This window comes from Dromaius novaehollandiae, chromosome 1 (assembly GCF_036370855.1).
Source record: "Dromaius novaehollandiae isolate bDroNov1 chromosome 1, bDroNov1.hap1, whole genome shotgun sequence".
Lineage (NCBI taxonomy): Eukaryota > Metazoa > Chordata > Aves > Casuariiformes > Dromaiidae > Dromaius > Dromaius novaehollandiae.
The window spans coordinates 18,493,373-18,509,398 of NC_088098.1; the positions used below are offsets into that span (position 1 = coordinate 18,493,373).

At 41.4% G+C, this 16,026-nt stretch overlaps 1 protein-coding gene across 1 annotated transcript in view; it reads left to right on the forward strand.

The window, feature by feature from the left end:
* Nucleotides 1–3,889: 3,889 nt before the first annotated feature.
* Nucleotides 3,890–16,026, forward strand: part of MOV10L1 (Mov10 like RNA helicase 1) — a 41,133-nt gene continuing 28,996 nt past the window's right edge. Inside the window, exons 1-2 of the mRNA XM_064505373.1 lie at nt 3,890–4,030; nt 15,483–15,639. Coding sequence (XP_064361443.1) covers nt 3,905–4,030; nt 15,483–15,639 — 283 coding nt within the window. The 5' untranslated portion in view covers nt 3,890–3,904. The remainder of the gene's footprint in view (nt 4,031–15,482; nt 15,640–16,026) is intronic.

The window sequence follows — 16,026 nt, forward strand, 5'->3', positions numbered from 1 at the left end:
CAAGACCCCGTAACACTAGGTGCTGTACAAACAGTAAAAAGATTCTAATACCAAAAGGCACATAGAAAACCTGCACAAAGAATGCAGTGATTAATGTTATAATGATAACAGAACATTACAGGCTTCTGAAAAGGTTTTACAAATGAAGTGTTTTTATTCTAAGTTTGGTCAAAAGAAGATGTCAAAGGAAGACAAATCAAATCAAACAGGCTATGAAGAACAACTTACCTTTAAGCAAGAACTGGCCACTGAACAAGCTCAGGCTGCCTGAAGTAGCTGTAGCAGTCACTAGGTCATTTGCTAGCACTTCGCCATGCAAGCATCCCCCGCAGTAACCACCTAAGATAAAAAAAATGAAGATTACATCTGATCTGCCAAGAGACAACATAATAAAATAGGTACATAAACTGACTGTACTTGTAAGGTTTATATTAGTACTTAACAAAAAAAAAAAAAAAAAAAAAAAGCACACTGCCCTGGAGCAGTTCCCCTGATATTAAACCCAGGCTCATGCCCATATTCCTGTATCTAAATGCAACAATACAAAACACCTGAGCCCAGGTGAATTTCTTTTTACCACACTCACACTTCCTTCCTCTGTTGAATTTTTAATAGCTATGCTACCAATGCATTCTTTCATACAATATCATATCCCACTATTCTAATTTATTACCTGTATTCCATTTTTAGTATTTTCAGTTCTTTAAAAACTTGGCCCTTTGAAGTATTTTGTTTTTCTGGAGCTCATTCCTCAAAACTGTTTAGTTCCCAGCTTACGCCTGGGGGCCATGAACTGAACAAAGAGCAAAATGGAGGCCCAACAGCTTCAAAGGGATTTGTTTCCTTCCCCTAGTACAATATAAACTTTTTTTGCATTTACTGTCCTTCGCAGGAATCACTATCTGAAGAGTTCAAACAGGCTCAATCAGTATTTCTCCTATCCATTTATTACTATTAAAAATATAAAATATTTCTAACTTTATGGACGTAATAAACAAATGCATCACATTAGTATTTTAAAGAGCATCCAGATTAAATACTTGTCTCTCCTGCCTATGCCATTTACTTTCAGGAAGATTTTTGAGGAGTGCAGCCAGCCTGGGAAGGCTGTCATATATGCTGAGCTCAGGGACAGGGTCTTCAGACAGAATTGCTGCATTCGTAGCTACCCTCCCTGGCAAAACAATCTCTTCACCAGTTACACTCCTGCTGACCAACATTCATTCCTCTTTGGAGCTATTCAGCTGGGACACTAAGAGTAAACATAAATCTGTTCTTAGCAAGTTAGACTTTTCCAAGTATTTCAAGAACACTGCATTGAAAGCCTTTTAAATGTCACAAAATATTTTGGAAAAGCCAGTTCACTCCAGATTGGCTTGCACAGAACTGGACAACCTTGACGACATATACAGACCGAGCAGCTACACAGCCCCGGCTACGCGAGGTGGGAAGTGGGCAGAGGCTCACAGGAGCCGCCCGAGCGGGCGGGCGCCGCTCCGAGGCAGCGCGCGCCCCCACAGCAGCGCGGCCTGGGCGGGGCCGGCCGCACGCCGCCACCCGAGAGCGGCCTCGATGCGGCGGGGGAGGAAGGATGGGGGTGCGGCTGTCGCCCTTCAGCCGCGTGGCCTGCCTGCGGCCGGCCTCCGACATGCTTAGCGCCTGACGAGGCCGTTCGGCTCGTGCCCTCAGCCCGCCAAACCCGCCGACCACGTCGGCACGCCAGAGGCGGGAAACAGGCCTTGCAAGCAGCGGGGGAGGGGCCACACTAGCCGTTAACGCCTCCCTACCGCGGCCCCGTGGCCCCGGGGGGAGGGGCGGGCTCGCTCACGTGACTAGCAGCGAGCCATGTGATTGGCCGGCGGCCTCGTGGCGACTCGAAGCGCGGCCATTCGGGGCGCGTTGGTGGGTGTTCGGTGGTGAGGTTGGTGTGTTCCGGGATGTTGTGGTTGCTGTCTAAGGCGCTCTCCTACTTCTGGAGGCGTGCGGGCGACGAGGAAGGCCTGGATGGGAGGTTGGCGACCTCAGGTAGAAGTTCACAGCACTGTTGTGGGTTTGTGGTGCTGGGAGTGAGACCTGCCTGCAGCTTCAAGCTGGTGGAGCGTGGCTCTGGTGCTGGGGCCGTTGGTGATCTGGCTGTGTGGGGCTTGCTCTAGGCCTGCCCTTGCTTAAGAAAGGAGTAGAGGAACAGGAGAAGGAGGCAGCTTTTTGGACCTCAAAGCATATGGCAGCGTTCCTAAAAGTTTTTCATTACCTCTTCTGAGTAGTTCTGAGTGCTGTTACTGATTAGTGTGGTGTGAGGTGTAACAGGAGTGTTGTGATAGTGGGTGACAGAGCTGGGTCGCTTCACAAATCTCTTTCACTTTGTTTCTGTTGGACTGTAAAGTGATATAACTCTGATGTTTTGAGGCTTCTAAATGATGCTTATTTAAGGTACTTTCAAAAGAATTATTTATGAGCTTTCTTTTAAAAAAGCTCTACAATTAGATATGTGTATGAGAAAGCAATGGGCATTGTTTTTTGTTCTTTTCCTAGGTCAGATTCTAAAAGGACAGTTTTAAAACACTTCCGTCTTGCTTGGGTCACTTATACTGTTCTGGGCATGAGTTCTACTTACTGTGTAATTGTGAACAAGTTTCCATGTACAGTTCACTTTATCACAGGACTCGTGATCAACTTGTTGGCTAATTTCAAATATCAAGTTTTGTTAGTTAGAATTTTGTGAATATTGTTACACAAACTCCCACAGGAATGCTTGTTTCTTGACCACTGCCTTTATGAATTAGGTGCATCAAAATATGAAGGGTTGTGGTTTTTATGAGGCTGAAGCCTCATAAATGTTTCCTATGGTGCTATTAGTTTTTTTTAAAAAAAATACTGTCTTTAGGTTTAAAAATTATGTTTTCCAGTGTTAGGATTTTTTTCATGTGTAATGGTAATATGTTTAGGTTGTAGGATAATACTGACTTTTTTGGATCAAACCAGGGGAGATGGGGAATGTAGGGAGATTTAAGTAATTTAGAGGAGCTTTGCAGACAACTGAAACACTAGGTTTCTTTGGTCAGCGGCAAGACAAACTCTAACTAGGATAAAAGAAAAGGTATCTTACAAATAGTGCATTATTCAAAGTAGGAGCTACTACTTAGGAGTAATAAAAGCAAGAGAGACAACTACTAATAGCCTTGACTTTGAGTGTAGTTAATAACTTCCATAAGTATAAACTAACATACTTTCAGCCTGAAATAGTAGTACAGTGCTGCTGAGTGAAAGTTATGTGATACTGGTAGATACTATTTTTAATCTGTAAGACTTGAAACCGGTGGGTCTCCAAAGGAACAGCAGCACTTATCAGTTCTGATGCATATTAACTATGATAGCAAATAAACTACTTCTAAGAGTTCTATCTATATAGCATCAGTGCTTGTTTACTTCTCCCACTTTCTGCAATATAGAAACCTTAAATGTATTGCAAAAAATGCTGAGAACTGCTTATTTTGCTGTGGAAAGTGAAAATAATTGGCCCTTAGCTTTGGGGGGGAGTTGTTTAGCTTACAGGGTTAAAAATTTTAAATTTTTAAAGGTTTTATGTTTTCATGTAGCTTAAAAAGAACATTATAAAAACAAAATTGTTCGGATTTAACCAGCTTTCTTCATTAATTGAAACCATAACCTCTTATAAGAGACTTGCATGCGAAACTGATTAGTTGTGAAATGTTTTTTTTTTTCCAAGTTTGACAAGAGAATGACTTCTGTCAAAGTGATAGCACTTAAACAGCATTCCTTACTTTTTATGTACTTCTGTGAATAACCAGTCTGTCTTTATGCTAACACTTTTTCTCTGGATTCAGGTGATAAAGAATTAAAAACTGTGCAAGGAGTAGTGACAAGATTTTGCCATGATTATGGGATGATAGATGACTTAATAATCTTCACAAATGATGCTATCGTGAACAATGTGCTGTTGACTGTTGGACAGAAAGTTATTGCTACTGTTGAAGAGGACAAAATATCAAGTGGCTTGAAGGCCATTAGGGTAAGAGGTGAAGACAAGTAAGTGATAGTCTCACTTTCTCTGTGAAGTAATTCTTTCAGACTGTATTCTGGAAGTTACTATAGCTTTGCACTTCGGAATGGTACAAAAATAGGAGAAATTGCCAGCCCTTCACCTAGTAGGGGGGAGGTAGTTTTCTTGTGTGTGTTTTTTGGAGTGGGTTTTTTTTTAGGCATTTCCTTTAAAGTGTTATCTGTTTTAATACTTACTCTCTGAATTTGAGTCTAGATGTGGTGAATATGAAACTATTGTTTGTGATAACTGCATCAGAATTTGTTTAATTATACCTAGCTCAGATCTGTGTATACTATTTTTTTAAAAAAAATTCGTAGTCAATTTTATAAAGCTACTCTGTGAATGGATAGGAAAACAAGAATAGTGGCTGTGCAGAAAAGCAAGCTTATGGAAATGAATAAGAAGACAAATTTCAGAACCCTTTGTTTTCTAGGGAAGAAAAGAAGAAAGGGCAACTAAAGAATGTTGCAGAGACTTGTTTAAAAGATGTACAGATTTCAGTGCTGGTTTTACTCAACACTTCTGTAAACCTACTTCAAGCTTGATTGCCTGTTGCTTCAACTTCAGGTTATTGTAGTTTTCTTAAATCTTGTAGCCTGAACTCTCAGGTACCTCTGATAGCTTCTCTTACTCAGTCTAGCTCCTATACACAAACTGCCCTTCTTAGTTTGGATATTAAGTAAACATGACTGGGGTTTCAGATGCTGACACTAGCATAGAAGGAGCTGATAACTGCTGGGTAGTACCAAACACTCCTTCTTGGCTTCTGTCTACTGGGCTTAGCTGCATTATGCTTTGATTGGAGCACTGGACTAGTGTACTTAGCAAGAAACTCTCCCTCAACAAAAAACTTGAGCCAAAGCAAGTAGATCTAGCTGGACTCAAGCTGCCTGTTCAGAGCCAATCTCAGTATAGCTCTGTAGTTTATAAGTTTACTTTAATTTTCTAGTAAGTATTTTATAATTAAGAATCTTTCTGATTCATGTTGTTTGTAAAGGACATAATAAAACAGAATGGTTTCAGACTTAAAATTTCAAATAATGATTAGGCAAAGTATTCTAATGTTTCTAGTAATCTTGGTAATAAAAGTTCTAATACACTGCTACAGTATGACTAAGTTACCAAATTGAAGAGTTCATCATTACTATTTTTTTTTAACTACATTCTACTGGTAAATGATCCTATATAAACTAGCGAAAGGAAGTCAAAATCCTGTACTGATTGGTGTATAGCATTTCTAATTCTTCATGCCTCACTTCCGTGTCCCATTCTGGTTTTGGTACGTTGGAGACATGTTAGTTGTCAGCAGTGTCCAGGCATAATCAACTGTTTTATGGCAGTGAGTTTGTACTATCTTGACACACATTGCAGTTTTGTTGGTATCGAGCAGAGTATATTAGTTGGGTGAATTACAGTTCATTACTGCAGTGATATGAGCTATTTCAGTTATGGATTGTACAATTTTCAAAATTAGTGTGGTGACCAATCCTGATGCTGTTCATTTTTAATGGTAAGTAGAGGTATATCTTTAAAAATGCTCTTCCACCTATCACCATGGGACTACTTTTCACTTATACTTATGTCCCGTTGGGCTTGGGCTTATCTTTTCTTGATAAATTTGAGCAGATGAAGCTAGACTGGATTTGTGTGTGTGCACTTGAAGAAAGCTTGGAGGCTTGTAAGGTCCTGAATATCAGAGGAGGTGTTGACATGTCCAAGGTTGTACAGTGCATCTTCTCTTTCTTCTCCCACCCTGTCCCCCATCAAACTTTGAGGACTTGATTCAGCTATTTTCGCAGGTGTCTGGAATTCAAGCTAAAAAATAAACTACTGAACACTTGGAAATCCAGGGGGTTGTATGCATGTGAAGAGGCTTCTGCAATGCATCTGTGATGTGCAGGGCATGTAACTGCTTCTGTGTCATTGCTGCATAAAACATCATTTTCTCAATTTTAACTGAATGGCTACTGTGGAAGGCATGTGCTGTACATGTACATGCAGCTCACATACACATATATGACTATGTGACTATAATGAAAATGGTGACACTGGCTGTTGCTGGTGCATGGTTTTTGAAGAGCTGCAGATTTAGCCAGCAGATTCTCTGTAAGCAATGACCAAATACCACTGTAGACTGCCGTGTGAGTAACAACACAAATAGTTTAGTACAACACATTCTAGCCACTTCAAGTCTTCCCTTCATGCTGCTACAAGAAGGCTTTAGTATGACTGCGTTATCATGTGCATGAAAGAGAAATGAAGGAATTTACTCTCTGAAAAGGTTGCTTCCTGTGAATCACATGTTATCAGAGTAGTTGGGGTTGGAAGGGACTGCTGGAAGTCATCTGGCTCAACTCAAGCAGGGTCAGCTATAGCAGGTTGCCCAGGTCCATGTGCAGTTGGGTTTTGAATATCTCCAAGGATGGAAACTCCACAAACTCTTTGGGCCACCTGTTCCAGTGTTCAGCCACCCTCACAGTAAAGAATTGTTTTCTTGTGTTTAAGTGGGACTTGCTGCGTTTCAGTTTGTGCCTGTTGCCTGTTGTCCTGTCGCTGGACACCACTGAGAAGAGTCTGGCCCTGTCCCCTTGACACCCTCCCATCAAATACTTAACACTGACGTTTCCTCTAGCCTTTTCTTCTACAGGCTAAACAGTCTCAGCTCTCTTGGCTTCTGCTCATACAAGAGATGCTCCAGTTCCTTAATCATCTTGTGGCCCTTCACTAGGCTGACTCCAGTAAATCAATGTCTCTTGTATTCTTGTATTGGGGAGCCTAGAACAGGACACAGCACTCCAAATGTGGCCTCACCAGCCCTGAGGAGAGGGGAAGGATCATCTCCCTCGACCTGCTGGCAATGCTCTTTCTAATGCATCCCAGGATATTGTTGGCCTTCTTTGCCACGAGGGTTCCTGTGTTTAACTTGTTGTCCACCAGGACCCTCAGGTCCTTCTCTGCAAAGCTGTTCTCCAGCTGGTAGGCTCCCAGCCTGTACTGATGCATGGGGTTATTCCTTTGTTGAACTTCATGAGGCTCCTCTCTGCCCATTCCTCAAGCTTGTTGAGGTCCCTCTGAATAGCAGCACAGCCATCTTGTGTATTAGTTGCTTCTCCCAGTTCTGTAGTGTCTGCAGACTTGATCCTGTTATTCAGGTCATAAATGAAGATGTTGAACAGTATTAGACTGAGTATCAACCCCTGAGGCCACCACTAGTGACTGGCCTCTAGCTGGACTTTGTGCTGCTGATCACAACCCCCTGAGCTTGGCAGTTCAGCCAGTCTTCAGTCCACCTCACTTCATCAGCTTGTCTATGAGGATGTTGTGGGAGACAGCGTCAAAAGCCTTACCAAAGTCAGTGTAGACAACATCTACTGCTCTCCTTTCATCTTAAGCATGATTTCGCCTGTGTAAATCCATGCTCACTGCTTATGATCACCTTCTTGTTCTTTATGTGTCTGGAAAGAGTATCCAGTATTAGTTGTTCCATCACCTTCCCACCGATCAAGGTGAGGCCTGTAGTTCCCTGGGTTCTCCTCCTTGCCCTTTTTGAAGATAGGTGTGACATTTACTCTCTTCCAGTCTTCAGGAGGACCATGATCTCTGTAACCTTTCAAAGATAATCAAGAGTGGCCTTGCAATGACATTGGCCAGCTCCCTCAGCGCTCACCGATGCATCCCACCAGGGCCCATGGACTTGTGTATGTCCAGTTTAAGTGTTTCTCAACCTGATTCTCCTCCTCCAAGGGTAAGTCTTCATTGCTCCAGACTTCCCCTTTGTTCTCAATGGCTTGGGATTCCTGATGGTCAGTCTTGCCACTGAAGACTGGTGAGGAAGGCTTTCAGTACCTCTGCCTTTTCTGTGCCGTTTGTCACAAGGGCTTCTGCCCCATTTAGCAGTAGGCCCACGTTTTCCCTATCCTTCCTTTTGCTGCTGATGTACTTGTAGGAGCCTTTCTTGTTGCCTTTCTCATTGCTAGTCTGTTTCAATTTCAGGTGGCTTTAGCTCTCCTAACCACATCCCTGCATGGTCAGACAATGTCTCTATATTCCTCTTGGGTCACCTATCCATGCTTCCACCTCTTGTATACTCATTTTTATGTCTTAGCTTAGCTCCTTATTCATCCATGCAGGCCTCCTGCTTGCTTGATTTTCTGCTTGTCACAATGGACTAATCATGAGCTTGGAGGAGGTAATCCTTGAATATCAGCCAGCAGTCTTGGACCCCTCTTTGCTCAAGGGCTGTGCCCCATGGGATTCCTCCAAGCAGGTTCCTGAACAGGTTGAAGTCTGTTGTCCTGAAGTCCAGAGTTGTGATTCTGCTTTTTGCCTTGTTTCCTCCTCTCAGGATCCTGAACTCCACCCTCTTGTGGCCGCAGCCAAGGCTGCCCCCAAATTTCATATCTCCGACATTTTCCTCCTTGTTTGTAAGTGTGAGGTCAAGCAGGAGCTCATCTCTTCATTGGTTCCTCAATCACCTGTGTTAGAAAGGTGTTGTCAGTGCACTCCAAAACCCTCCTGGGTTGCTGGTGCCCTGCTTTGTTGTCCTTCTAGCAGGTGTGTTTTGGTTTGATTATGTATCTCATCTTTTTGCCTTTAAATTTAAAAATATCCATGGCCTTTAAAGCTTTAACTTCAAGCAATCACTATAGCTGTAAGTCTTAGGGAAGGTTCTTTATCTGCTTATTGTATAAATAAGAAACCAATGCAAAGATGCTGGATACCTGCTGAAAGCTTTTTTTGTAATTGTTGTTCATCAATGATAAACATACTTTTCATTTTAAAATGATGTCTGTGCATGAGATGAACACCAGGATGATGGGACAGACAGATTTTCTGGCCAAAATTCATGGCATGAAATGCACATGATAAATTTCGCCCTAGAGGCTGAACTTAAAAATTTCTCAGAGACCTGCATTTGTTTTAAGATTTCTCCTAATGGTAGAACTGAAAATAATTGTACTGTGTCCAATAAAATGAATCTGATTAGAAATGCAACCTCTCAAGTAGCACTAGATAGAGGAGAAAACAAAAATCAAGTTGGTCTTCTCTGTGTAATGTTTGGGATTTTATGTGCTTATAGACTTCATAAAGTCTATAGATTATTAAGGAAATGCAGTAAAGTTACTTTTACAGGGTTTTTTTTTTTTTTCAAGCTCACATTGCTGGTTTTGAGACATTAGCAGTTCGTAACAATCAGTTGAGGTTGTTTATATTTTTAATCTGAATTTTAGACATCTGTTTTTATATATTTGATTTCAGGAAAATTTCGGGTGTTGCGTGCTTCCATTTTTCTCTGTTCTGTCCCTCCTTTTACTCAAAATAGCAACAAGAACAATTTCTGAAGGCTAAAGTAAATAAAATCTTTCAAATTAAAGATTAAAACTATATGGGAAGGCAACATTAAGTAGTAAAATGAATTACAGTTACATGCAGAATTTTGGGGGAGTTTCTACCAAGTATGATCTACAAAGAAACATCACAGGAAATCTAGGTGAAAGTCTCACTTTTAATATATTACCAGCTTTAGTGCTACCAAAAAACCTAGCATCTTGTAAGATAACGTCATGTATTCCCATTGTTTTATCAGAATGAATTCCCTGTATGAAAACTAAATAGGGAAGTCTTGAAAGCGGTTTTGGTGTTGGTTAGTAAAAACAATACTTGTGCACACAGTCAAAAAGTTAAGTATTTAAATCTTTGTTCTCCTTCCTGTTGAGTGACAGCTTTCCCAATATTGAAATGTTGCCATCACCCCAAAATGCATAAATGTGGTTACTTCAGAAACTGCAGAAGGATCTCCAAAACAGGTAGGATATTTTAGCAATGGAATGTTTCACTGTATGTGCTAGATGAGGGGCTTTTCCAGGGATGAACATAATGAACGTAATAATTTATCTTCCTCCTGTTTCTGATGAGCCACAAGATATGTAGGCATCTGAAGGATCTTTCCTGGCAATGATTTGGTTTTGACTGGGCTCAGCAGCTTGGAGCCAGGTTTATACCTAAGCCTGACTGGAAAGCTTAAGTCCCAGGGCAGACTTATTTCAATCAGCAAACAGGTAAAGCTCATTTTCTGTGTGCTGTAAGCAGTAATCTGTGGGCTCTTGGAAAATAAAAGGGAAAATGCTGTAACTTCTCTTTTATTTTTTCCTCTCATGTCTTCAAAATCTAGATTATTCTGGAGCAAGAATAATTGTGACTAAATTGACTTGCTGGATAAGGAGTCCCAGGTTCCCACTTTTTATCCCCAAAGTTCTTCTTATTTATTTTCTCTAATTGTGTAAAATGTTCTCCTAATTCAGGAGAACAAGGACTGGTCTTCATTGTCTAAAGGGAGTGTTTGACTAGTTGGATAAAAAGCTAAACTCATTCTGTGCTCTGTAGTCTAATAAATCTTGAATAATTTCCTGTATATTGGCACAAATCTGAGGTGCACTGAAAGTGTTACTTTGAACAGCCAGCTGTATTTCAACCATAGTCTTTGATGGGAGGAGGGAAGTAATTTTTTTAATCTTCTAGGCAGTGGAAGAAAATCTTGTATAATGATTAAAAATGACAAAAAAGGTGTGTGGGCAACAACGCAATTGCTTTTCTTCCAAAGAGCTGAGATCCTACCGTTTGGATCTTACTTTTTTTCTTTTTCTTTTTTTAAAAAAAAGAAAACCTAGAAGATGTTCTTCTGCTTTTAGAAAGAGGTTCAAGCTCTACAGCCTAAGTGCTGCCAACTAGCAGCCTTGCGTAGCATCTAGGAAGTGCAGTTTCAACTTTACTGCTGTCTGTGGCATTTTCATGTTGTCTGCTTTAAGGAAGACTGTGTCAACCTTAGGTGGCCCCCTGCTCAGCACACTCCTTGAGTCCTATTCAGAAATGCTGGCTTGCCTCGTGTGTGTTGTATAGATCCTTGCTCAAGCTTTTGGATTTCCCCTTTTTTTGAGGTCAAGTGTAAAGGACTCTGCGTGGAACTGATTAAAATCCTGCTGCAGGCTCAGCCAAGCTTTCTCTGTGGTGATAGGAAGGCCACTTGAGCTAGTGCTTAGAATAGCTACAGTTTTACTGATAAGCAAAATTAAATTGGGAAATAACATCCCAACATAATTTTTCTTTTATTTAATGTGTTTTCGTGTGTTGAAAATAGTTCCTTAGGTCTACAAGTTAATTTTGATGAATAACTCCATAAGTAATTTACATTAAATGTAAATTCAGTAGTAGTCTGTATAACTGCTTATCCAGACTGTATTCATATAAAACAAATTGCTTGGAACATTTTCATCTTCTAGGATGTTCTTGGTGATTGTGAAGACATGTCTGTCAGACCAGAGCAAATGGGTGGGTGGTTTTTTTTTCTTTTCTTTTTTTTTTTTTAACAGGTCATTGAAAGGGGTTCCATGAAATAATAGTTTTTTCAATGCAATATAGTCATATTGACTGCAAAAAAACATAGTTACCTATGTCGTTTAATAATAATGTTGACAAACCCTGAAGTGGAGGTGTATTTACGCTATTTATTGTGATCTTGAACGGTATTATGTACTTTGTTAAACTAAATAAATCCTATATAGTGTTTAGGAGCATAGGATAGTTCAGGTTTGAAGGGAGCTCTGGATTATCTCTAGTTGAGCGGTTTGCTCAAAGCAGGATCAGCTTGAGGTCAGACCCAGGTGACTCAGGGTTTTATCTAGCCAGGTCTTGAAAACCTCCAAGATAATGACAGACCTTCTGAGAATGGAAGGAGACTGCACAGCCTCTCTGGGAAGCTTCTTCCGGTGCTTGACTTTCTTCACAGTAAAAAATTTCTCCTTATATCCAATCTGAAAGCTCCTGTTTCAATTTATGCCTGTCTCTTGTCCTCCTGCCATGCCCCACTCTGAAGTGCCTGGCTCTGTTCTCAGTGGCCTTCCTGTAGGCATTTGGGACTGCCGTTTGGTCCTCCTGAAACCACCTCTTCTCCAGGCTGAACACGCCCAGCTCCCTCAGCTTTCTTCACAGGGCAAGCGTTCTGGCCTGGCTGTTGCAGAGGCCCTCTGCTAAACTTGCTGCAGTTGATCGATGCTTTTCTTGGTGGGCGGAGGGGATGCCAAATCTGGTCACAGTATTCTCTGTGTGATCAAGCAGGTGCTTACTAACAGGGCATAATCACTTCCTTCAATCCGCTGGCTTTTTTTATGTTCCAGTGTGTTTTGTAAGCTTTGTGAAATTAACTGATTTAGACTACATCTACTATTGTGGTTACATCTCACTTGTGTAACAGTCACTCTGGTGGAGTGTGCTGGAGTGTGATCATCAGTCCAGCCATTACCTCCACAATGGGCACATATCAGCTATGGCAGTATATATGCTAGGTGGCTATCCAAGGACAACTCTTCCTGCATGAACACTATGTAAAGCTTTAGACAGTACTTGTATGTAGAATCCGTTGACAGTTCCTTTGCCGAGCAAGTCTTCATCGTAAGAGAAGCCAGCTCACAGGCTAATTTAGGCAGTTCAGAGAGCTTCTCTCACTGTCTGTTATTCTGTGATGCTGCCTCAGCCTCTAGAACAGGATCCATGTTCTCAAGACAGAGCAGTTAATATTAAAACTCTCTCTTCTTGCTTGTAACGTACTTGTGTTCTTAGTGAAAGCTGTGCTTTCGAGAAGTGCAACACAGAAGTGCAGTCGCATCATATAAACAGTGTAAAACTCATTTATCAAAAGTGCAAGTATGAAAGGACTGGTTTTCATCTGCATGCAGATATTGATCTGTAAAAGAGGACACTGTACAGATTGTTTTGGTAGTGTTTTACTTTTTTTACACTATGCATTAAGAAGAGAAAATACTTTTTATTTCAAGGTTCTAATCTTGAAGTAGAGGTGGAAACACTGCAGGTAACCATATCTTTTTTTTCTTCCTTCCAGTTAGGTTTTGGGGTGCTCTTACCTCCATTATTCTGATTTCCCACTCTGTTTCTTTATTCTGATTGTGAATTTGTAAACATTTGGTTTTTTGAGTGTAAGGGTATGTGGAATGTGAGAGCATCTAATTGATTAAGGTCATCTGATCAAGGATCTCTTCAGTGCAAGAGGGATAATAAGTAAAGGGGGAAGCCAAAAACAAAACACATGGACTGAAACCTGGAAGATGAGGGATAACTGAGACAGTGACAAAGACCAAAAGTCTCCAATCACTTATTGATGCGCCATTAAGGAACTGGTGACAGGGCCAACCTGGAGTTTGTAAAGAAGGAGGAAACAAGATGAAAACAAGAATTTTTATATAAGAAGGGAGGCCTTTGAGACTATGCAAAACTTTGTAAGGAAAGCTGGGAAACAGGGATTGGGAAGAACAAAAAGGGGAATAGAGAGGAGGGGGTCTGTAAAGGGCTGGTCGTGTATAAGCAGTTGCTGCTCAGTATGCTTATCTGACCAAGCCCCGCACCTGATCCCTGCAGTCTGTTCTATCTTTTTATTAAAACTTTTGTTAATATCTTTCTGTGTAATCTCACTTTCTATCCCATGTGTGACTGCTGTAAGATCTAGGTGCCACTAGCCGGAGAGAGATGAGCGAATTCAGACCAGCAACTGGAGTCAGACGTCGGGCAATGGTGGCCCCTATGTCTGTTGTACCAGCAGTTGGGGTGAGAGAGAATCCTGGGGTCAGCCACTGGAGTGGGACCAGGAGTCATAGAGCCCATGTGTCCAGTGTGCCAGCTACTGATGGGGTCAGAGTGAAAACAAAATGAAGATCTTGGTGTCAGCACCTGGAGCAGGGACCATGGGTCATAGTGCCTGTGTGCCTGGGCAACAGCTGCTGGGGGGGCTGGAATGTCTGTGTTTTTCCCCTAACCTGATGTGTGTCTGGGGCGGGGTGGGTTGCAGTTAGCTAGCAAACCTCAAGCTGGACTATCCTATATAGCGGCCAAGGGGGCTCAGGATCCAGGCAGAGAAACTGGATGGAGAGAGAGGCTCATATTCTGTGGATCTGCAAATGTGTTTGTGATTGTGAACTAGAGTGAGGGCATGTGTGCTTTCACTAGTGCATCTTTACTAGCCAGAGAAGAGGAAGGGGACTCTCTACACTTATATCTTATGTGAGTTCAGGTAGTGTTGCATGTGAGTGATGTGGAAGGCAGCACCTTGTCTGTGGCAGTTTGTGTAACTGGCTGCACTGGTGTACTCTGTGTGTCTGGGATATGCTACTGGTTGAACTTGCAAATAGAAGAGCAGCAGCCATTGGCCTGTGAGGGGGAGACCCCTGGGTCCCCAGGCACACTGTGCTGGGCTCCTGTGGCTGGGCTGAAGGACTCTCTGGGTCCTGGAGCCTGCTGCAGACAGCGCCATATAACCTCTGAGGTATATTTTTATGTAACATTGGTTTAACAAAATTATGTAGTATCGACTGTGGTAATTTAATGGTCTGACTTACGCATTTACACTACGTATTTAGTTCAAGGAAAAAGTTTTATGCAGGCATTTCATTCAGCATTTTTGTATAATCACTGCTGAGAGACCCTCGCACTTCCCCTTCCCCCTGCCCTCTTCCCCAGGCCTGCTTACATCCTTAGCTTTTTTTAGCTCCACTGATAAGAATTGGAGACCTCTTTTCTCCTGCTTTATTACAGTGTGGTTTCTCCGCACACCATCTGGAGTCAGTGATTCTTGCTTGACAGAATTAAAGGTTTCTAGCCAGTGTCAATGGCAGTTGTTACTGGCTCCAGTAACCATTGCTGAAAGCAAGGAAGCTTTGATGGACAGAAGTGATTGATTTGTAGAGCAGGAACTCCTGATCCCATGATGGTGATGGCCCTTTGAAAGCAGGGAAGAGAACTCGCAACTCTAGGAATTTGTACTGTGTATATGGAGTAATTAAGAAATGCGATATCCTTGCCGCAGCACAGCTGGGAAAAGCTGGTTTGATTACATTAATGGTTTCTTCTGGCTTGTGTTCTGCATAGGGCTGCTTAAGCAAGTAAACTTACTTATGAGGTGGTGATCTGGAGAGACTGTAAGAAGCAGCTCTCTCGTAGTGTCTTGAACATGTACATTTTGTTTTCTGCAATAGTGATTCTCTAGTTCCACTACTGTAAAATCAAATTGTTGTTCGGGGGGAAGTTTCTCTTGTCAGTGTTAAGATAAACATGAGAAAGATTTGACAAATCAGCATGTAATTCTAGTAGTTGCTGGTGCTGAAGCATATAGCATACAGCATACTTCTTAAAAGGCAAGTTACTTACTGTTTACTACCTGCATCTTTCTCTACAAAATGAACAGCTAAAGTGGGTGTAGAATTGTCTAATAAGGGGCTTGGCTTTCAGAAGCAGTTGAAATTCTGGTATTTACAATAGTAATATGTTTAACTTTGTGCTTTATAGAATGAACATATACAGGAATAGCTGTTTGAATGTTGGGGGTTTGGTTTTTCTGATGTTGTTTTTGTATTAATAGGTAGAAGCAGTCCAGAACACATGGGGAGACTCCAGTCCTACTTATGATGCTTCTGAAATGAATACAAAGCTACTCATTGGTAATATTACGTTTATCTCTAAGGATGGTGGCTGTATTAATCAGAAAACTTTTTTTGCAATGGAAGAAGTTTGTGAAGGTTTGTAGAGGTTTCCTTGTTTGTATGCCAAGGGTATGTGAAATGTGAGGGCATCTGATTGATTAAGTTTATATATATATATTTTTATATATATAAATCTTCTGATAAATGTGGTCTGCATCCCAAAAAAGGTCTATTAGAGTGTATGAGTGAAGCAAATGTAAGGATTTGGGTGAAGAGAGTTCCCTATCCACTCTCACTGAGCATAATTTACTTATGGTTCTGGTGTAAGCAAGTATATTTTCCTCTGACATCTCTTACTTTGGCAAAACCTACTGAGGATAGGAAGAATAGAAAAGAGAATTTTAAGCTCTCCGTGAATCTGAATAGTCATTCAATAGCCATTGTCCTGGCTGGTCACTTTTTAACTGAAACTGTTTCCATATG